This window comes from Coffea eugenioides, chromosome 3 (genome assembly GCF_003713205.1).
Source record: "Coffea eugenioides isolate CCC68of chromosome 3, Ceug_1.0, whole genome shotgun sequence".
In the NCBI taxonomy this organism is placed as follows: Eukaryota; Viridiplantae; Streptophyta; class Magnoliopsida; order Gentianales; family Rubiaceae; genus Coffea; species Coffea eugenioides.
In genome coordinates, this window is record NC_040037.1 from 21,620,149 (window position 1) to 21,643,550 (window position 23,402).

Sequence of the window (23,402 nt, forward strand, 5' to 3'; positions counted from 1 at the left end):
CAAGCGGATTTCCTTTGTTAAACAAGATGTAGATGAAGAAGATGATAGTGATAAAGGAAAAAATTTGAAGTTGATTGGTGGAAGGATGGATGAGGGTATGCCATTATGTCTATTGTGCACAAAAATATTAACATCTCCATGTGGGTTTTGTTTTTCTAAAGAAATTATTCCTAATACTAAGTTTACATAATTTCAGAAACCTCCTTGAGGTTTCTGACAATTTCGCTCAGCTCCCCTTAAGTTTAGAAAATTACACTGACCTCCCTTCCTTTTACTGTTTTAGTAACAATCTAGACCCAATAAACCAAAACTATCTTCAAATATCCTAAAATACCCATTTGTAAAATTATATAGTATATATAGAAAAGGGAAAGCAAAAATTTTTACTCAGCGGTTCTTCACCTTGCTTGAAAACTAGAACCTTACCAAATTGATCATGTTTGACGTTACCAAATTGATGAAGCAAACTTGATCAACTTTGGCAGCCCTAGTTTTGATTCCTAAATTCAACCAATTTTTGTATCCTCAAAATCCCTAATTTTTGCCCCTTTCACCACAAATCAACTATAAACCAAGATACCACCACCTCATATGATCCTAAAAGCTTACTTACAACCTCATATCACCTCAATTCTACAATCAATCCTGTATTCATGAGTTTTGCACTCTAAACTTTGAACCAAATGCCTGCAACCTACCTAATAAAAAAAAAGCTAGCCCTCAACTACTGATACCAACACTAAGAGCAACCCTAAACTCTAGCCTAGAGAGCCATTAGTCTGGAGGCAAACCAACACCAAAAAATTGCAAATAAAAAAACGCCACATGGAGATGTTAATATTTTTGTGCACAATAGACATAATAGCATACCCTCATCCATCCTTCCACCAATCAACTTCAAATTTTTTCCTTTATCACTATCATCTTCTTCATCTACATCTCGTTTAACAAAGGAAATCCGCTTGCTCAATTTGTGATTTTGGCAATTTTAGTTCTCTATTATGAGCAAAGGATAACAAGAATTGAAAAAACTAATGGGGCTAATAGTATAATAAAAAGGAAAGAGAAAATAAGATTAGAAATAGACACTATTCCGATAAGTTTGCATGGTGGTGTAGTTGGTGGCTGGGAAGCAATGGTGATTGGTAGTGGGATTTTGGGAAGAATGAGATAAGAGATAGAAGAGAACAAGGGAGAGAAAGAAATAAAGAAATAGGGATTGTTGGTTGAGTCATGAGCAAACAGAAAGACGTGTTGTAGGTTTGTAGCGGCAATTTTTTCCTTTTCTTTAGGGTTTGTTTTTTATATGGTGTGAATTACCTGCAGGGATGGCAATGGGGGCGGGCGGGGATCACCCGCCCCGCGGGGGGCTAATGGGGAGGGGGTTGGGGCGGGGACGGGGGGAATTTTTTTCCCCCAGCTTAGAAACGGGGCGGGGGAGTGTACCCCCGCCCCATCCCCCGCCCCGCCACCCGCTTTTAAAAAATAAATATATAAAATATATATGTATATAATATATAATTTAATTAGTTACAAACTTATGATAATGATATTATTAGTTATATGTATTATATAATGTCTATTAGTATATATAATATAATTGATATTATTAATTATACTAATAATTATATATGTGTACTAATACAAATTATTAATTGGTTATACTAAATTTACTAATACATTTATACTAAATCCCTAATTACACTTAATACAATAACATTTTTTTCTTAAAAAAAGCACAAGCACAATAATGAATTAGTGATTGTATTTGTGCCAAAAGTGAAAACTTGACTACTTTAGTTATATTTATTTCATCATGTTGGATTGTATTCAAATAATTTTTATTTGATTGTAAAATTACAATGAATAATAATTTGATGATGTGTTGATATTTTAGTACTTGATTATTTGCTAAAATTTAACCATAATAAAATTATATAGCAATTTTTTATTAGCCCCGCGGGGGCACCTGCGGGGGAAGCGGGGCGGGGGGGAGCGGGGGACGGGGGATGGGGCGGGGGCGGGGGGAGTTTGTAGGCAGCGGGGTGGGGGATGGGGGAGGGGTCCCCCGCCCCAACCCCGCCCGTTGCCATCCCTAGTTCCAAGGGAGGTCGATGTAATTTTCTAAATCTGGAGGAAGCTAAGTGAAATTGTCAAAAACCTCAAGGGAGGTTTCTGAGATTAACCCTATGACTTAATTCTCTTTTGAATTCAATATAAATAACTAAACTTATCTTTGCAAATAATTTGCTCATTTCAAGTTTTGTCCTCAAAGGAGATGCATTATGATGTTTTTTTCTAACATGGGACCAATTATTGACGATTTGTGCATAATTCTGTTTAATTCTTATGATATTGATGGAAATTGGGTTCTAAGGAAAGCGAACAAGGTTGCACATGAATTGGCATATTATGCCAAAATCTCTGACTTTATTGAATCCCTTGTGCTAGACAATTTCCAGTATTTTGAGTAATAAAATATCTTTCTTATCCAAAAAGAAAATAAAAAAACTAAACTTAGAGATTTCAAATTCTGTTTGAACGTAACAAAGTTGTAATGGAATAAAGTCAATTACTGCAGAAGTTTAATTATATGAATATTAATTATATGAAAACTACTAATTATGTATAGATTTGCGACTTTTATAATTGCTAATGTCAATTACACTCTCCAATCTATCCACTCACACAGCAAATACATAAACAAACAAAACGTGCAAAAACGCAATAAATATTTTCACCCAATGAAAGTTGTGTCCAATATATGGGGACGGTTGTCCACGGAATTGAGTTTTTTGGCCTTCTTAGACTTCATTTATATATCTGAACAACTTAATGCAGTTTTTTTTATGTTTACACCCCTTTTTCTTTGAAATGTTTACTTCCAATAGGGTGTGTGCACTGATTCCCTATTTTTCATTTTTATTTTTTTCAACTTTTCATTTCTTCAACTTCTTCGGTTTAGTTGCTTGTTGATCATCTGCTATAAATCAGCCAATGACCAAAATAAAAATTATACAAAATATTCATGAAGGAACCTAAGGTCGGGGGTACCTACTACAAATTATTTTGAAAGATCTCAATGTAAAAGATTCCAGAAGGTCAATTATTTTGAGTTATCAAATCAATAATCACAAGTAGTAGACCCCAAAGGACAATGAAATTTTTTTTTTTACATACAAAAATTATACGTGAGAATCAAGCTCAAAAACGCATAATATGTACTCTTAGAAGAATAAAAAGACGACTTCACCCTCGAAAACCACAAACAGTAACACTCATAGCCTTTTAGCTGGCAAAATATTTGTCACATGTTGAATATTGATCAATATCTATACTTTTGAGGTGGAGGTTTTGAGGTGAATAATTGTTATCACTTTCAACTTTACCCTTATAAAACTAAATTATTGCTTTATTACCTAAACATACATTATCTATACTATATAGTCATGATCGCAGACTAATCCACGAAAAAAAATCAAAGGAAGCCAGAGAGCAAGTAGGAAAAGCCCAACTGCATTTAAGTCAGATTTGATAAAATGATAGAATGATTAGTGATTACCCTACAACCATAGGTTATTTAGTCACAGCAACAAGACACCTAAAGTCTAATGTTTTGCACAGGACAGAATTTCAGAGAGAAATTTGATATTCTAAATTTGGACAGCCCAGAAGCACCGAAGCCTATATAAAATAGTTATCTAGGATAGATACATATAAAACTTGATAACCATTTCACTATGATGAAACGGCTATTAGGTGTGGCCTGCCATTGCTCGTAGCTGCGCAATCATCAGTGCAGCAGCTGAATCTGTAGCTTCTTCAGGAGTAGAAAGCAATTCACTGAAACAGGAAGAATCAAAATCCATGCCTTCTACAGTTACCTTAGCTAAAAATCCACCTAAAAAACAGAATAAATGGGATAAAACATATACTCCCTTTAGGAACACGAACACAAAATGATTTCTATGCATAGAAATATTGTTCATTCTTGCCCTTGCTACCTCACCTTCAGAAACTGTAGAAAAGAAGATCACAATATACATATACATTCATACGATAAGCAAATGAAGTCTTGGGTTCTTTCTTTGAATTATTTCCTTCTCGGCAACTTTGTTGTTGTGTTACTGAGGCCAAAGTGGCAGGCAGTATGAATCAGAGATGGTAAAAATTGGTTTAATGATGGCTTGAGAATTACATACAACTGTAGTAAGGCTTGATCCTGGGAAATTCTTCTTATCAATTGTTTTATGCCATATTAAGTGGGTAGCAGCTCTTATCAAAAGTAAAGAAGGCTAAGAGTATATATTCAGACAGCCCTAATATTTAGAAATTCAAGATCAATGTAGATATGTCTTTACCATCTGGGGCTGACACGGAATAATTGACCATCCAGCCATTCACACCACATATACCATTCAAATCCTGCAAGGAGAAATTTAGACATTTATCACACCATCCAAAAAAGAAAACTAACAACCAAACAGTTCACATGCCTAACACTATCTTAAAAACAAATCCAATCATAAAACATGTACGAAGAATACAGCAGGAGAATTTCTTTGAATCCTGCACCACTTGCCACCAAAAATTGAAAATGAAAAGGACACGAGGAAAAGTAGCAACAACAACATGTCAACCACTAATGGTTGTATTCTGGGTGCAAGATGACAGCCTGAGACTGACAAGGAGGAGCATCATGCAGTCTAACACATGCTTAGAAAAATATGACACCAAAGTTATGTAATTATTCTACTGACAAAATAAACAATTGTCTTACCTAATAAGAAAAGCATAGAAAAACACATCATTCCACAACCCCTTCACTAGTATCTAGTTCGCATTGTTTCCAAAAAGCACAGGAGTGAAAAGCTAAAAGAGAACTTCTTGAATGAAAGACATAAAATAAACAGACAAATCTAGTATGTTCATTTGCCTGAGTAGGAGACCGCAAATTAAAGATGGCATCTGATATCCTCTTTGTGGTTCTGAGTTGATTTAAGCGACGATGGCCACCATGTTGATAACTCTCATGCTGATATTTATCTTTGAAGCATGCATCATTACAACCATCCATGATGGCATCTAACATAAGAGCCAAAGCATCCTCATTGCCTAGTACAGAACAAGAAATGTGAACATAGGACATAGCTATTCAATTTCACCAAATAAATTAGTAATAAAGTGATAAAACTGCAGAAGAGCAAAAGGTTGTTAAGAACTTTTTCTTGTAAAGTTACCATCATGTCTTGCATTTATGGGCCTTTTAAAAGAAGCAAACTCATTCTCCATGTATAGTTTTACTCGCAGAGAGGAGGCCATCTTACCTATTGAATTATCCATGAATCGAGTGAAACTAACTTTGGGCATCTAACCCTTCATCCATTGCATAAACAAAGATTAACAGCTCAAGAATCTTCTAACTATATCACAAGGTTAGCATAAACCGTTGTAAATCTTAACTAGGTAGCTTTGTTCATAAATCTAATGCCAACTCAGTCTTAGTATGCAGCCTACACCTAAGAAAGGAAATAAAAAATATTCCTTGATAATTCAAGAATTTATAATCCAACAAATTGCCATGGAAATTTATATCATTTTGGAGGCTTGAATTCTTATTTTTCACCTCTTTTGTTCACTTGAAAAGCTGGCCCATATTCTAAAGAAGAATGTGACATGTTCAATTCTTTTCTTATGAGAACGGAGAGGAAAATTTAACTATGGTAGAGTTGGTATGCTGAAGAATCAAGAACCTAGCTTGGGAAAGGTGAAGCGGAAGAAGAGCTTAAATGTATTAAGTATGATACCAACTGAGGACCTTCATTTACTGAATGGAAGATATATTTTCTATTCCATTCAATTCTTGCACAAGGTATCAGGCATGTGCAGGGATAAAGAAACAAAACAAGTCAAGATAAGCACTATACCCTCTATGATCTTCTGGATGTTTTGATCACAAGCTGCAATCTCATCATGCATGAGGCGAGCTTGATGACACTGCCAAGACGAAAAGATAAGTCAATGAATGTTCTATACCAGTTTAGGAATGGCTAGGACTGAATAAAATGTCCAAATGGAACATTTAAGAAGATGAAGTCACTATGTAATTGGTTCATAGTTGGAATATTCACAGCAAGGAAATCAAGCTTGGAATACTAAGACAAACCAAATATTTGCAGCATTCAGAAGATTGACTTTCCAAAAAATGTACCAGATAATATTAGAGAGAGAGGTTTTTAGTATCCAGGACAATCTTTCCGTCTCACAAGTTTTAGCACTATTTTCTGCAATACACATGTTATAGCTAACTCTGATGCATATAAATCATACAAAGCCCAACTTGTTAGAAATACTTCCATCGCTTTTAGCTACCAATCGTATCAGCAAACAGAAATATTTACTGATCTCTTGCTTCTTGATGGAACTTAAAATATTTTGATGTACTTTTCCCTTCAATCTACTTCAACTTTCTGGCATTTCCTTAAAAAGATAAGATCAGGGTTCATTCAAGGAGCTATCAATAGTCAACATCATCCACCCCGTCACACTTCTCACAATAGCATTCACACAAATAAAAATTGGAGAAAGAAAAGATGAGAATGATTGACTTCCTTATGCTGCTGGTCAGACAATGAAGTCCGTCACTATCTTTTGGAAATAACCCTCTTCTAGGAAATAACATATCCTCTTCAACTAAAGCAACTGTACTTTTACCCTAGCCAAGTCTATCCAAGTGATGTTAGCAATGAAGTCCATCACTATCTTTTCGAAATAAAGTTGCTTAAAAGAATCTTTGGCATGAAAATCTTTATCTATCAGAGACAAGCACAAGGTACAGGCTAGACTACCAAAACCTTACCATTTTTGCTCTTTTACTGAATAAATGTCCCAAAGCAGTCTGTGCCAGTGCTACGTCTTTTGTTACAAGTGTAGCCTGCTGAGTTTCAACACTTCTGGCATTTGGCTCAAGACAAACTGGTGCATAATCTTCCCCTTGAGTCCAATTTAGATTGTATGGGAGAGTCCAATTGATGCCAATTCCAGAATCCTTTCCTTCTCTACTATTAAATCTATTTGATTTTGGGCTACCAGCTGACTCCACCTGCAGACAATTAAGTGTCACAAAAAGTAGATCACTAACAAATTCTCATAGAAAAAGGACACTAGTTAGGCAAGCAGTATCAAAAGCTGCAATGAGGCAGTTAAACATTGGTCCACTGAAAATGATGCTTTAGAACCACTAGAAGAAAAGTAAGTTGATTGACTAATAAAGAAAACCACACCAAACGATTACTTTTGTGTCCTACATATTTTTTGTAACAACTTAAAATAGCATTTCCAGCAGTGCATCTTCATCATCACACAAAAGCTGGAAATATGAGCACTGAATGATTAACCTCATCTCTAAAAGGAAATACTTTGAGCTTTTGATATCCGCAATCAGCAATTATAAATAGTCGGTAGAAGCTCAATGGAAAGAGTTACCTTCAGGTTATAGAGAATAAATTCACAGTGTACATGTTCAGAGAAATTTGACATTATATACTTGTGCAGTTGAAAGAAAAAGGCTGGTCCTAAATATGCTTTCTATTTTCAACATAATTTTCTCTAGACTACGGGAGAAGTCAAGATCAAGAAGCCTCAGCTAATAATTCAGAAAGTGAAACAATAAAACAATCTATCACGTAATCTGAAAGACAAGAAGAAAAAAAGAAAAGGGTTATTTTCTTTTGTATAAAACCTTTAACCTTGAGGAGCTAAACAATTCGATTTACATCCTGAAGTGGTTGGAATCACTCTTGCAAAGGCTAAAAATACATCCTAGAGTTGGATCTTCTATTTTCAAATTTTCAAGGAGACAAAAGAAGACGAAAAATACTTCAGCCAAACTCAATGGTGGACCAAAAAGATGGACACTCATGTCATAGCATCCATGACCAAAAAAAGCATTGACGAAGGATTGTAAAGAATAGGATACCAGAGGAATATAAAGAAGGTGGGGCTTGTACCATATGGGAATTGTCCTATATTACACATGTATTTAGTGATGAAAATGGTACCTGGGTAGTCTACTAGATGATGACTGTTCCTCCTCCCAAAGCATATAACCAGAAAAAAAACAAAAAGAAGAAAACCTACTGTTTATCATTCAGTACCACTGCAAATAAAGTTCACCATGCTGCTTTCACAACACAGTTAATCTTCCCTGTTTATGATGCGGTCCCTACTCACTAACAACTGAGGTCATCTTTCAAAATAATAGTCTGCACGGACTACAAATCTCTAAGGCACGTTTGTTTAAGCAATGCATCTTCTGAATGGGCAAGATACTTGCAGTTGTATACCGTACTTCTTTTGGCACAAAGTTAATTTTGTACATGCAGCAATAATAGTGTATGAACAAGAGAAGGTCGAGATGTCATGGCGCAGCCTCATGGTTTCACAATCACACTTCTGGTTCTTGTTGCAACTACTAGGTATATCTCCCCAGTTTGCACATGCAATTGATAAATTTCCAATAATCAAGTTCACTTATCATGTTGAACAAGCATCTCTTCACACTGCTTTATGTGCATGTGTATATAGGTGATTGTGTAGCTAAACTTTCACACAGATAAACATATTCTCAGACACCAAAACCAATTACCCTAGCCCACAAAAGAACCGACCCTGCCACGGGCAATTGTTAAGCATAAGAAGTTCCTCTAGCATCCTTGTAATCAATCTTCTTTTCTAAATTTAATCTAGGTAAAGAAAAACCATGATAAGGTAATTACTAAGGTGCTAAACTGTATTACAAATGCCGCCATTAAAAGTATCCAATCGGCATATAAATCTGCATCTATTCACTCCAGGAGTAGTTGCGCACTTCTCAGCTTAATGGAAATGTCCATGCTTTACTTCATAAAGCTTGTCAGCAAGTAAAACCCCGATGCAAGATGCAAATTCAAATTGCTATATTAGGTTGGTAAGCTAATTGTAAAGAGACAACAATGATTTTCCAGAACCTCTAATCTCAGACTAAAACAATCCCAGAACTCATACTGCTGCCTTTGAAGTAATAGGAGCATCTAAACTGCTACAACACCAGAGCAAAAATCAAATATCACAAAATCTCCTCAAAGATTATTAAATGTTAATAACTAGAGCTTGCAAATAATTGGTACAAGGCTACAAGCTACTTAAATACAATCTTTAACAGGACACACACAATTAATTGAAGTTTATTTGATTTAAGCGAAGACTTTCCTACTTCTTAGTATCATCGAACTCAGACTTCCACTGGGCACTTTAATTCGAATATCAACAAATGAGGGTGCATATGAACCTATATAGCTTAACTAACAAGAAACATATTACTTGCAAAGTTTTTTACCTTTATTGTAAGTCAGAATATTAAAGTCACTTACATTGACAGCTCCACCTACAGAAGCACATGCACCACTCTTTACAGGAATCTTCCTTTTCTGGTGATGGTAAACTCGCATAGGTGAATCTGCACTCTTATTCTTGTCCCCGTTTTTGGTAAATCTCATTATAACTCCACCATCATCCGTCTGCTGCCTTTTTCTGGGAAGGAAGCAGCTTATCTGGAGTTCATTAGTAGGACCCTGTTTTGAATCTTCAGAATCCTCATTGTTCATGGTATCCAAAGATTTATCAAGCTTTTCTGTGTCTTTGATTACTTTCTTTATCTCCTTACTATTGTATGCATCAATTGTATGTTTGCCACTAGAATTTCCACTGATAGAGTCTCTCAACCCTTCGACAGTTGAGTGAGTGAGTTTACCTGTATCAGAGTTTTTAGTGCCTTCAACTTTATTCTCCACCCTCTTAGCATTGTCACTACCACTGTTCTCTTCACTTATACAATCTATATAAACACAATTTTCTGACTTTTTCACAGTTGAGTGACTGATGTCCGATAATGCATCAAGGCTTCCTGTTTCTTTATCTTCTGTCTCTGCCCTCTTGGAGTTGTCAGTACCAGTTGTGTCTTCACCACTACAATTCTCCAACTCTTTCACAGTTGTGTGATTAATGTCCAAGAATTTATCTGATTGTTCTAGTTCCTGAGCTTCTTCAGTCTCCATCTTAAATTTGTCAGTAGCAACTGTCGCATTACCTCTAAATTGTGCATTTTTGCAGTTTCCGTCCAGTTTTTCTGCTTCTTGAACTTCTTTATCTGCCCTCTTGGAGTTCTCTGCACTAATTGTGTCTTTACCACTACAATTTGCATCAATGCAGTTCTCCAACTGTTTTAGAGTTGGGTGAGTGATGTCCCAGGATTTATCAGATTGTTCTGTTTCTTGAGCATCTTCATCCATCGTCTTAGATTTCTCAGTAACAGCTTTCTCATTAACAAGGTTCTCCAACTGTTTTAGAGTTGGGTGAGTGATCTCCCAGGATTTATCAGATTGTTCTGTTTCTTGAGCATCTTCATCCATCATCTTAGATTTCTCAGTAACAGCTTTCTCATTAACAAGGTTCTCCAACTGTTTTAGAGTTGGGTGAGTGATGTCCCAGGATTTATCAGATTGTTCTGTTTCTTCAGCATCTTCATCCATCATCTTAGATTTCTCAGTAACAGCTTTCTCATTAACAAGGTTCTCCAACTGTTTTAGAGTTGGGTGAGTGATGTCCCAGGATTTATCAGATTGTTCTGTTTCTTGAGCATCTTCATCCATCGTCTTAGATTTCTCAGTAACAGCTTTCTCATTAACAAGGTACTTTGCACTGTTGCAGTTCCCATCATTGCACTGCCCCTCATTGTTAACTTCTGCATAACAGGGATTTTCCAGCATTAGATAGCTATTGATCTCTATATTTCCCTGTTCCACACTAATATTCTGCAATCCATTTGAGGTAACTTGCTCTCTTTCAGAAAATTTTTCACCAAAATTCTCCTCAATTTTCAGAATGCTGCTCACATTGGATCTCTGCAAGCTAATTGAGGGAAATTCCCTGAAATAATTGGTGATTCAGAAAGTAAGACAGTGCAGAAAAGCTTTAATGTCTGTAGACTGTTTAAATAAATAAAGCACTCTACTCTTTTTAACAGCATAAGCTTTTACATTTAGTGCAACTCCACAGTTTATCAAATCTTATGGCCAGAAAAAGAAAATGTCATGAAAACAAACGAAAATGGAAAGAATCCATAGTTTAAGCAAATCCCAAACACTGAGGCAGATAGTTCAATCATTCCAATGGAATTTCCATGCAACTACTCCCTCAACTTAGAAACTTAACTATCATTTTGTCCAATGAAAATAATTCACAGTTGAGGCCCATAAATAATATTCTGCGATGTGTCATGCAGAACTCAGTCAAACAAGATCATGTAGATACACACATCTTCCTGTGAGCCTAAATTCAGCAGCCAAGTAATAAATGTTTGACCCCACAAACACATTGCACCAAGATTTTCAAGGGCACAAATGCACAAAAACTGCAAAAGTAGCCAAATCCTCTGAAGCATTCATAGAATTCATGACTCCTGCAAAACGACTAAATTGGGATAGAATCAGGTATACAACGGAAAAATTGATTTCTTTCCATTAAAAACAAAGAAACGAAGTTTGAAAAAGGTTGTCATTATATGCATGCTTCCTTAGAGTCAAATGGAGTCTGACAAAAACTACTTTATGCAGCTCATATAACTTTTTCTTATAAAGGTCCTTACACTAGATTCCTCAAAGTCTTTCATTATCCAGAACTGAAAAGAATGTCCAATGTACATGTGTTTTGTTACATTATACAATTGTAAACTACAGAATATAGGTTTGAGCATGAAACCTTTATAAACAGATATCATTTAACTTCAACGTCATAGTACAAATGCAACAGGTAGTCGTTAAGAATCTATGCTCATTTCTAGAGCAGTAAGAAAATATATTAGAAGCTGTGATACCAGTAGTAGCAAGCTAAATAAATATGCTAAGAAGTGGCAAGAAACAGAAGTTCACTGATGAGACACTAATGAGACGGTAATAAAAATAAGCACTGACAATTCCCTAACAACTTAGTTAAAACTATACAAGTTAAAAGCTCTAATTTCAGTCAAACATTTAATTTCTTGGATGATTCTACAAAGTCATCCTTCTTAGTCCACCAAACGACCTCCATTCCCCACCGCCCCAAAGGGTGCCTGACCAATTGGACACAAAGCCCAAGTGGAATAACGGATTACAACTTGCAAGAGTTTCCTTTCACGTAACAAAGACATAACCTTTCCAACCCTGACCACAAGACATGCATTCACAAGCCAAAATCCCTCCCTTTTGCTGATCATAGGAAGACCATCACATGCAAACAGTAAATCAAAGGAGGGGAAAAAACAGACCATATCCTCTACAACATGGCAATGAGGAAAAGACCAATTGAACCACCAGGATTTAAGTGACAATGATGAATGCATCACCTTTGAGGTAAGGGTTTGGAGATCTGCTCCATGTTCTCTTTGGGTAGATTAGGAAGTTAATGATAGGCAAATTTATTAGGTTTGAGGCCATTGCTATGTAGGTCTGGAAGGTGGGGGCGGGTACGGGAATTCCTGTGTGTATAAATGTAAGCAAGTCGAACGCAGTATTGAATCCTCAGTGGACTCCTCTTATATTTGAGAAAAGCTCAAACTCATTTGACCAAAATGAAGTCCGATGTAAATAGGTAACTTAGCTCCCTGTATTAAACTCCAAATGGTTACCGGAGGCCACAGAACAGGTACAGTCACCAATATTAAAGCAAAAAGATAACAGTGTTGCGAAATCCTAATTGGCCATTAAAAGTGTAGATCACATTTCAATACCATACTAAATGAATTTCCAATTTTTATGGCACGTAACTATGGACCACTGGACAACAGGACAAATATGACCATTAGTCCATGAAGTAGGGCAAGTGGAGAGAGGTAATTACATGGAATATCCTGAAAGAGCATTTGAAAATTAAATTTTGAAAGTTAGTGATGACGTAAAGTAGGAGCTAGATACTGCTGATTGCAGGACAGGGAAAACATATGGGGAAAGCTGGTTGGCTAAAGAGAAAGGCTTGAGAATTCTCACTCAGATGAACCAGCTGCTGCCAGTCTAGAGAGATTTAGACCTTGCCCTCATAAGGTGCAACCTATGAATCTACTGGCTGTAGGCCAATCGACTATGATGAAGATGAAAATATTCAAGGTGTTTATTTTAAATAGGTAATGAACTGCTCCATAAGAAACCTTGAATATGAAATAAAATGTAAGACAACTTCTGCGTTCAACCAGCAAAAGGAAAAAATGAAAATAGAAAAAACATTTTGAAGCAGTAGAAGAGGAAGATTTTATCAAGACGTCATGAAGAAAATTACATATCCAATTTAAATAATGTAATCATCTATAGCATAATGGGTCTTATATTTGTGCATCCATACATCTCACTAATGATAAGTTATTTTTTCTCAGGATATTAATAATATTGTCTTAAAGTTGAAAGCAAGCAAGCTGATCAAATGTCCTCAGAAAAATGTGACATGCTCTCATCAGAGCAAAAGAGGATTGGCCGCTCAGAAAATTCTCTGCAATTCAAGTTCACTTCTGGTCATGAGCATCCTGGTTGAAATCAAGACACTTCTCCTCTTCATGCCTGCTTTGCATAAGAAAGATATGTGCAATTTATACCTATTATCCATTATGTCAGTTACTCTTCGTAACCGATCCACTTCCGACAATAAAGAAACTGAGCATGAAATTGAAACTTTTACCTTATAAAATCCAATAGACTGAAAAAAAAGTAACTGATTACAGAGAAAAATGAAGTAAAGACCTTCTATCTCTGAATTAGTAATGATCTGGAAGATCCAGCAGAATGGAGAAAAGAAAGGAACCAAGTGTTTATGAAAGAAAACTACTAAGAAAAGAAATCGCTAGATGAATGATGCCACTTGTACCTTGAATACCAGCTTGACAGAATCATGGCATAAGGAAGCACGTTATAATGCTCAACCACTGTGGTAGTCATCCAGCTATGAGACATCCATTCAAACAGGGGGCCCTGCAAACTAATTCAAATGCAGAAGCACGTTTATGGTACCATCATTGTTACCTGGGAAGAAAAATGATAATTTAAAGCGTTTTCAAATCTTAAGTGGCATCCTTTAATTTTCAAGCAGCTCCTGAGTTTTTAAAGACAACAAATGATTGAAAATTCACTCAAAGATCTGATACAAGATAACTTGAAAAGCTCATTTAACTTCTATGGCCTACCTTGCAATTTCTGAGCAATCTACTGTGGAAATAATAAATCCAAAAAGATTTATAAAATGTTGTAATCATAGACATATAATCAAAGGTGTTTTACAGATGAGCTAATTTGGTCCAGTAAAATATCTGGTTGTCTCCTTACTCCTACACCAACTGGGCAAATTCTGAAGAATCTACAAGGAGAGGACAAAAGTATCTGATCGTCTTCCTAAGAGTGTTCCATATGGCCAAATTAGTACTCAACGCAAATCCCATGTGACTAATTAGGTATCCATAACTTTCACATTTTCCTAGATGAAATTAAGCAGCAACACTCTGTTGTCTAATTCTGTGGGCAGTCAGTGTTTACACAGTCCAGCTTCCAGCTTCAATGAGTCCTTCCATCTGTTTCTTTTATCCCAACCAAGTACTAGTTTCTTCTCACCACTTCTCAATCAACTGGATAGACACCTACTTAAAATGTCAAAATTTCCTATTCTTCTTGCTTTCCCTTGATCTTTTAGTGCTTTACTTGCTGAGCTGCAAAGTAGCACAATAGTTCCTGCAACAGCAAGTTCCCCTATTTGCCAACAAAGCAGTCACCACTGCTGGCTCTTCTCTTCAACTCTTGCTTCTCTAACCTATAATCTTTCTTTATTTCTTTCCTCACTGCCAGCAGCCAGAGTCCAGTAGCAACGAAACAATGCTTTGCAGCCACAGTAGCAGGTACAGAGTCTATCATTTTATTGATAAGGACAGGAAATGAAAATGAACGATCAGAAGAAGACGTTAGAGAGTAGTTTGAGGGTTAAAGAAATGACTGAATGGGAACTTTAAAAATTGTGTACCAACACAACTGGTGGCACCTGTCTCCTCTAACAATCCAGAACATTTTAACTTTTTTATGAGTGACTTTGCAGGCAATTTTGGGCTTGCAGGCACTTCAAAAATTGGAGAGTTTTTAGGTCATCCTTAGGTCATTTTACTTTACATCTGCGAACTGATTTTATACCCCCTCGCAAACCATGGATTATTATTATATCATCCTTTTAGGTCAATTAAGCTTACATATGAGAACTGATTTGACACCCCCTTGAGATTGACAGAAGCCATGAAACTAAAAAAGGGATTGGCAGAATCCCATGAAATTGAAAGAGACTTAGTGAGAACCGATGAAACTGATATAAACCTCCTTCATGTACACGTGGGTGAACTTAGTGCCAGAACCCTCTAGAGGAATCAGCTGGATTTATGGATCGATACTGCCTCGAAAAAACCTAAAGGAAAAAACTGAATTATTAACTATGTCTAATGCCTAGCTCAGATATCATATGAAAGAAACTGGGCATCCAATTTAGAAACCAATTCTCTAAGAGTAAAATTGTCCAACATCTTCCCTAGTTCAAAAGTGCTTGAACGACCAAAGAGGTACTTTGCATTTTAGCAGATACTGAGTTGTGCTCCATTAGAACATTTATTGTAACCTAGTATAAATCTAGAGGGAATGCATTAATATACCCTTTGCATTACATATGCATTTATTCTGGCAGTTCAGATGCATTCCATTGGGTATCATTTTCTATATCTATATCAGTAAAAAGTCCTTTGCTCTTCAAAAAGATACACTTAATCCAAAGAACCTAAAAAAACATCGGTTTGATTCTGGAAATGAAGCGTCTCTATTGGTTTGAAAAAACAAGGGAGAACTTAGATGTAAGTTTGTTTTAAAAAAAAAACACACACACATTCAAAATCAAGGCAGAATGCAACAAGCATAAACAATATTTGCAAATCTCTTCTGCTTCAAAGACTAATCAACATCATTTCTGAATTACATTAGTGTAGCTTTGACTGAGAATGTGTATTCCTCTGCCTTAAAAAAGATACAATTAAGTATAAAATTAAGGTTACAGCAAAAGTCATATAGGATTCCAAAATATAGAGAAATGAACAGTTGAATCAGAGTAACAATTAGAGGAGTTAAAAATAAATGACAGAAGAGCAAAGATGGCTTCTAGTATCAACTTTTAGTTCTAAACAAATCTGAAAACTAAATAAAGCTGAGAGGCTGCTCCAAAGCTATATGTCAAGATAAGAGCCTGTTATTAGCTTAATAATATGAACTGACATCAAATGCTCTTCATGAACTGACACCAAATGCTCTTAACATAATACCTAAGTTGAATCAGAGTAACAATTAGATTCTGAGCTGGAAATAGAGCTCAGAATCAAGGTCCTTAATGAGTGAAATTTACTCATTCAAATTTGTAACAAACAAAATAATAGCACTTCAATAAAACCTCATAATATGAACTTCAACTTCCAGAAACAACTATCATCAGGAAATAATGAATAGAACTAACCTCTCAATAGTATCTTTAATAGGAATTTGAATGTCTCCACCACTTGTGCATTGCATAATGTAGAAATAAGCAGCTGTCTTTTCTTTACTTAAAGAATACACCACATGCCTCTCCAAAACCATGAGATCAGAGTGATTAATGCCTATTTACAGTTACCAAAACATTCAAGCACCATAAGTACTGTTTGAAAAAAGAAACTTTACTTGGAGCGGACAGGGGGAGGAGGATGGAAAAAGACACTCAAGCAAATTGGTAAGATTTTTGAGACCTAATTCATATGAGTAGGAAATAACATAACAGATAACAATCTAAATACAATTCAGGCACTGACCAGATAAACAGTTACAATAAGTTTGACTTCAATATCACTACGAAGAAAAGAACTACACATGCAACAGCTCAAGGAGAAATTAAGAATTCAAGTCTTAGAGTAGCTCTATAGTCCATCGAGCCTGCTCTTAAATTAATTAGAAGACAGGAGAGTTGTAAAACTATCAAAGAAACACCAGAGATTCATTAGCCTCCATAACTCTTAAGTTCCAGCGAAGAATGCATTGCAATTTCCAATTTTAATAAGGTATTTTAAGATGTTAGACAAAAATGGAACAGGAAGAAGAAAACATGTCTATTTACTGAAGAGAGAAGCTCCATAAATAATTTTGTCCATTTAATTACCGAAAAAAAAAAATTACACGCATGGATGCTCAATAGTCCATATTCTGGAACAATGGCATACCTGTAGCTTCCTTGACAGCTATGGAGGCAAGCTGCTCAAAGTATGACTCTGTGAGTTGTTCACCTGTCATTGTTTGACTGATTCTTTTTCCCTCTGAGGTATTTTCCAAATCTATGTTGAAGTCATCGACAGATTTTTCAATAACAGACCAAACACCATTAGTAACAGAACCAAATAGCAGCACGCAATTCTCCTTTTCTGAGTCGACCAACAGCACTGAAACTTTTGAAATCGGCCATCCTTCTATGCTTGGAATGTCTTTCAGTGCATCTAAAGACAATGAGATATTGCAGGCATCCATGACTGCTTTCTCTGTCACTGAAAGTTGGTTTTCCAGATCATTCAACCCAACAGGATCGGTTTGGAGTGTAAACTTCATATGAGGCATTAGAGTTGGCTTTAAAGTTAAAGCCAACTTGCAAAATGGCACAAATTCTAAAAAGCACAACTCTGGATCTTGCTTCCTATGATAGTAGTTGTAGAGTAGCCCAACAGCATGCATCTGTAGCAAAGCAGAAACGGGTAAGAAACATCAGTTAGTAAAACAACAAAATCCATAAGATTCATAAATTCTGTACCAAATGCTTCAATTCAAAAACAAAATTTTGTCTCAACCCCAGTAGAAGGAAAAAATGAAAAACCATAAGATCCTACATTTGGCTAAGGTAAGTAAATGCATACTGCCACAAAAGAGCAAAGGACACGCCATTGATTTTGCATACCGCAATTCTTTCTATTGGTGAGAATTAAACACTACTACAAGATATGATTAGAATTGAGTATACTTAATAGAAGCATCCATGTCTTTTTGCATGGTTAAGATGTTATTTAGAGGGACAAAAAAAAGCATGATTGATGAGCTAAGTTCATGTGAAAATACTTCGGCAACAAACTTCCATGTTATCTTTTGGCTTTCCCCGATGCTACCATAACATCATCTTTTGATGATAGACGCCTAGAAATGAACAAGAATGGTTTTCAATGTTCTGAAGAAAAGTAAGCACCACCCTAAAAATGAAATAGAAAATCCTTCTTTCTCAGAGAAATGCTTCCAGCAGTAATAGATAAACGAATATGAAGTTAGCAATACTGATAACCATGGAAATCACTTCCAATCTCTACAATGATTTACAGACCAGTTTTAATTTTTTTCTTCAAATCCTTGGTCATTTAAGTACAATATAATTGGATAGCCCAGGACAAATATACTTGCATCATTGTAAATAGTTAAAAAGAATTTTAAATTACAAGGTTTAGTTAATACAAGCAGCTTTTCTAGAATAGACGACTCCAATCATACCTTATGCACAATGCGCAATTTGATTCTAAGTAATCTGCACTCTCATTACAATACAAAGGCAACTTTTAAACAGAAAACTACAGATGTAAGTAATTCCTTGAACACTTCTGCAGTTGGAATCTCCGTCCTCTCCCTCCCTCCCTCTCTCCCTTATATTCTAGTCCTAGTGACTTTTCCTTGCATGGCCATGGCAGCCTTTAATCTTTTAATAGAGGGCATCCTTCTTGACCTTTGGATCCAGTTACAAGTGCTACTCCCACATATATGTTTCTCATAAAGTGCCTAGAACCACTATCATTGAGCTCCAAACCATTTTCACACTTGGCTGTTCATTCAGTATCCTTCTTCATCGTATGGGTGTGTGGATTCTCCTTTTTAAGTCACCAACAAAATGGACAGACTTGTTGCCAATTTTCCAGGAAAGCAGTCTAATTATATGAAATGCACATGCTCAGGCCAATGAAACATTTTGAAATTTGAGAACCAAAATGACAATTTTTAGAGGTTTCTATGTCTGCACATAGTAATTTTCTTTTTCTTGTTATTTATTATGAAATGAGAATGTCTAAAACAAAAACCACTGTAGACTGTGGTGCACAGAATGCATTACTGCCAAATGTTTCACAAATGTGTTCATACCATAATCTATAAGATTCTACTACAATTAAAATAAAAATGATATCAGTACAAGTACTAACAAAGCAGAATTAGTTCTAAAAGAAGTATAAAAGAAAGCTTACAAAAAAAAAAAATCAACTAGGGGACAGAGAAAGAACACCTGTCTAGCAACAGACTGCTGATTGTCAAGTGAAGGAGGATCCTTTCCATATAGCTTCGAAGGTAACAGTGGATCAACCAAGCAATCCAACAATGCGCTTACTGCCTCCTCGATGGGTGCCACGTCCGACATAGAATAAGCTATCCTTAACTAAACAAAATGACAAAAACTCAACAATTAATCCAAGAATTATAAGATTAAAAGATATCCACAACATTGCAATTTCTGCTCTAAGATTACAATGTGAGATGAATATATCATTTCAATGTGTTACTTGCTTAAATTTAGTTGTGTGGGTTTGCATACATATGAAAAAACAAAATAATATTCCCTAACAAAACATGGAAAACAATTTCCCAACCAACTAGCGTAATCCTTAATATCTATTTGCCCCACAACCAGGGAACTTGAATTTCTTGTATATTGCAAAATATTCCTAACATTTATTAGTCCCCACAACCACGGAACTGGAATTTCAGTAATTTGCAAAATATAGTTCCATTACCACATAAATTTGGCTGGAACAATACCTGTTTCTATAACAGGGGTATCGAATGGTTGGGATTATGCAACTAATTATTTTAGCTATCAAGATTTTTTTTGAATATTAAAACACATTTGGTGCACAGAAAAAAAAACAAAAACTTAAAAAAATAAAAATAAAAACTAAAAGCCGCATGAACAACATTTCCTTAAAAACATTTCATAAAAAATCTTCATCACCAACGAATTATCAGCATGCATGCAAAGAAACTAACAAGTTTCCACAAATTCAACCGCTAACTTAGGGTTCCTGAAAAACATAGAAAATTACCAAATCAAAAACTTCATATAGGCCTTGAACTTCGGTATTCCTTGAAAAAAAAATAAAAACAAACGCAAACACAAACACAAGAACGAGAACAAAAGCTAAAAATTAAAACAAAGCAGAGAAAGAATTTTACCGATAAGATTCCTTCACACCGTTCGACCCAGCTAACAATCACTACTCACGGCGAACTCCACGGCGGCCAAAGCTTTTTATGGCGCTAAGGAGAGAACCGGAGGCTAAAACGGCGCCGTCGAAAATGCTAGCAAAGAACAGTGGACTGAAGTAGAGAGGATTGGAAGAAGCAACTTGGGAATTTGGGAATTGGTACTGACAACAACAAGAAGAAGAAGAATCGAAAGAAGAAGAAGACAGAAAGTGGGTGAGTGAATGCGTTACGACTCACTTACCATAACAATGTGCTGTGCTGTGCTGTGCTGTGCTGTGGTTTGCTTGAAAAGGCGCGCACTTTGCTGACGTGGCGCAAGGTAAAGAAGGAGAGCTTCCGTTACTAAATGAGATTTAAATGTAATTTGCATTCCAACCACTGGGCCAATGGCTTAGTGGCCACCAGGAAGTGGTTTAAGTCCCTTCTTGGGCTGTAGGTGAGGGTTCAAATTTCACTTGCAGCGAAAAAAATCTAAGAATTGTGGTATAGCTGATAGCACTCCTTTGGTGGGCCTAGTTGGAAAGGACAAATGTAGATATTAAAACAACACGTGTCTACATAGATTAAAAAAGTTGTGCTTTAAAACAGGACCTAAATCAGATACCCAACATTTCGCTTTTCTTGTGCCAAAAAATGAAAGACTGAGTCTACATTTTCACTTTTCTTGTGTTTTGATACACTGTGTGTGCGAGGACTCGTATTTTATTTTATTTTATTTATTTATTTTATTGATTTATTCACTTATTTATTGGTTTACTCCAAAATAGTTATTTTCATGATTAATTACCAAAGTGTTAGTTAATTATACTATCATTACAAGAATTTCTTAGAAATTTCACTTTATCGCGCACAAGTCGGAAGTTCGCGTTTTCACGTGAGCGATTAATTGAGGGACTTTAGAAAATTATTGCTGGACTATTAAGAGTGAATAATAATAGTGTTAAAGGAAGTGCATTAGAGGTTTAGTGCACAAGTGAAATAAACTCGAGAGGAAACGGGCACGAAACACGCGTGTATGCGCATTATTGAGAGTTGACTTTTGTGCTAAAATTTGAACTACAACTATCAAGCTTCTCCAAGAAGCTTCCCATATCAGCACCATCTCTCTCTTTTCTCTCTCAAAGCTACTAAACCCTCAAGGAAGAAGAAGGAGCAAAACTTCATCTCATCTCACTCAAATCTTGCACCTTTTCACTCCAAATTCACTGTACAAACTCACAATAACTTGGAGACTCACTTGGACTAGGAAGAGAGCATCATTTCCACGGTTTTCTTGGAGCTCTTAGTGGCCGAAATTTCTGAGTTTCATCAACCAAGAGGTAGTAAATCATCCAACCTTTGAAACTTGATTCTAGTGAGTTAGATTTCACTTGGAAGCTTGTAACTTCACGTGGGTATCTTTATTTTGTTGGAAATCATTTGAGTGGGCTCTATGAAATCCCACAATGGACATGTTGGACTGATATAATGATTTTGGGTGTTATTTATGTTGATTAAGTGTTAAACTAGTGGATATAAGTTGAAAAAGTGGAAAGAAAATCAAAGGAAAGCTTGCATGAGAAAGGGCTGAATTCTGCCCTATTTTTGCAGAGCACTTGGTGCAATTTTTTTGTGACCAAATGATCTTGATTTTGATGTAGATATGTTGTATAGGTTGTGTGGAAAGTTTCCACCAAAAATCACTTGATTTGGTTGGGTAAAAGTTAGATTTTCGAAATAACTTCAAAGCTGGAAAACGGGTAACAGGGATTACCTGGTAGCGAACTTTGAACGATCATAACTCCTTGCTCCGACGTCGAAATCGAGTACCATTTGCGGCATTTGAAACTAGATACTTCCAGTTTTTTAACGGTATAAAATGCATCTCCTGATTTAAACTGAGTGAGCCGTACCAGTTCTTCAAAGTTACCTATTCTGTTTTATTGCTGTGCTGGAGAGTCAGTGATGTGCTGGAACTTGTTGCTTGAATTTGAGCTAGCTATGAACTGAATTTCAAAACAATTTCTCTGATGAAATGTAGCCCTGGGAATGTAGTTTCCAACGCCACCAACCATGCCCAATTCCAAGTTGAATTGACTGAGTTATGGCCAAATTACAGAACTGCACCAGTGATAGAAAACCCTAATTTTGGCTAGCCGAATGGCTTAGCTCGAATGGGGACTTGTTATTTTGAAACTTTTGGTATCAATCACCTACCAAATGTATTTTGAATGTTTCTTAGACCTTTTCTTCATAAATGAACCATGTTTGAGATGATTTCATTGGTCAAAGGTTTGAAAAAAGGAAAACTGAAACATAAGGCAGAATTGCCTTGAAAATTCCTGGAACTTTAGTGGTCTTGTTAACTGACTTCCCGTATGAATTTTTGCATAAAATTTGATAGAGGAGTATCCCTTATATGGTAATGTAATCATACCAAATTTGGTGCTATTCCAAGTCCATTTCAATGCCCAACCGAAGTCCCAAAGTTTATGTTTCAAATCTGAAAAATTGCACAATGGTCTACATTTTGAACCAACTTTGAACTGCTATATCTTGGCGCTCAAAACTCCGATTCTTATTTCGTTTATTGTGTTTTAAACTTTGATTGTAACTCTAATTGAGTTTCAAATTTTAGAGGCTAGTTCACATTCTGTGAATTTTGCCGAATTTCCAAAATTTACCAAAAACCAACCCTGAATCTATCTTGGAAGTACAAATCAGTAATTTAAGCCGAAATTTGAGTATCTTCCATTTAGAATTATGGAAAAATATCTTCTAAAAACTTTTAGTACTTTGGAATTAGTTTCCAACGGTACTGAGTTTTCCAATTTTGGACCTATGGAGAATGAGATATGATTTTTCAAAGAATGCACCTCAAATCTGAAATTTCTGAACTTAAAGGAAATTGAGTTTTTAGAACTCTCCATTTCTCTTCGATATTGCTTGATCATTTTACACTTGATTTCAAAGATGAAAATCAGTTTTTCATTGTATTATTAAACCCCACTTTTGAGTCTCAATTTACGAATAATTAGGGCTCATTTTCAT

The 23,402-nt window shown here is 35.8% G+C and overlaps 1 protein-coding gene across 2 annotated transcripts; it reads right to left on the reverse strand.

The window, feature by feature from the left end:
• Positions 1 to 3,500: 3,500 nt before the first annotated feature.
• Positions 3,501 to 20,635, reverse strand: LOC113764444. Of its 2 annotated transcripts, none has more exons than XM_027308351.1 (11): positions 20,340 to 20,635; positions 19,396 to 19,545; positions 17,318 to 17,819; positions 16,582 to 16,723; positions 13,927 to 14,037; positions 9,411 to 10,965; positions 6,860 to 7,102; positions 5,928 to 5,997; positions 4,937 to 5,115; positions 4,362 to 4,425; positions 3,501 to 3,843 (listed from the first exon to the last, which is right to left on the reverse strand). In XM_027308351.1, the coding sequence occupies exons 2-11, from the start codon at positions 19,525 to 19,527 to the stop codon at positions 3,794 to 3,796; spliced, it is 3,048 nt and encodes a 1,015-aa protein (XP_027164152.1). In that variant the 5' UTR covers positions 19,528 to 19,545; positions 20,340 to 20,635; the 3' UTR covers positions 3,501 to 3,793. The 2 variants fall into 2 exon arrangements, with proteins under 2 accessions (XP_027164152.1, XP_027164150.1); XM_027308349.1 differs by having other exon boundaries at positions 3,501 to 3,901; positions 20,340 to 20,634.
• Positions 20,636 to 23,402: the final 2,767 nt, after the last annotated feature.

What these genes read in the sequence shown, in the direction of transcription:
- LOC113764444 (XM_027308349.1), bottom strand. Translation starts at nt 19,527, where the DNA reads ATGTCGGACGTGGCACCCATCGAGGAGGCAGTAAGCGCATTGTTGGAT. An exon ending in TCAGTAAAAGAGCAAAAATG is followed by an intron (nt 5,998 to 6,859) that starts GTAAGGTTTTGG and finishes TCGTCTTGGCAG; the next exon opens with TGTCATCAAGCTCGCCTCAT. An exon ending in ATTTGCGGTCTCCTACTCAG is followed by an intron (nt 4,426 to 4,936) that starts GCAAATGAACAT and finishes TTCTCCTTGCAG; the next exon opens with GATTTGAATGGTATATGTGG.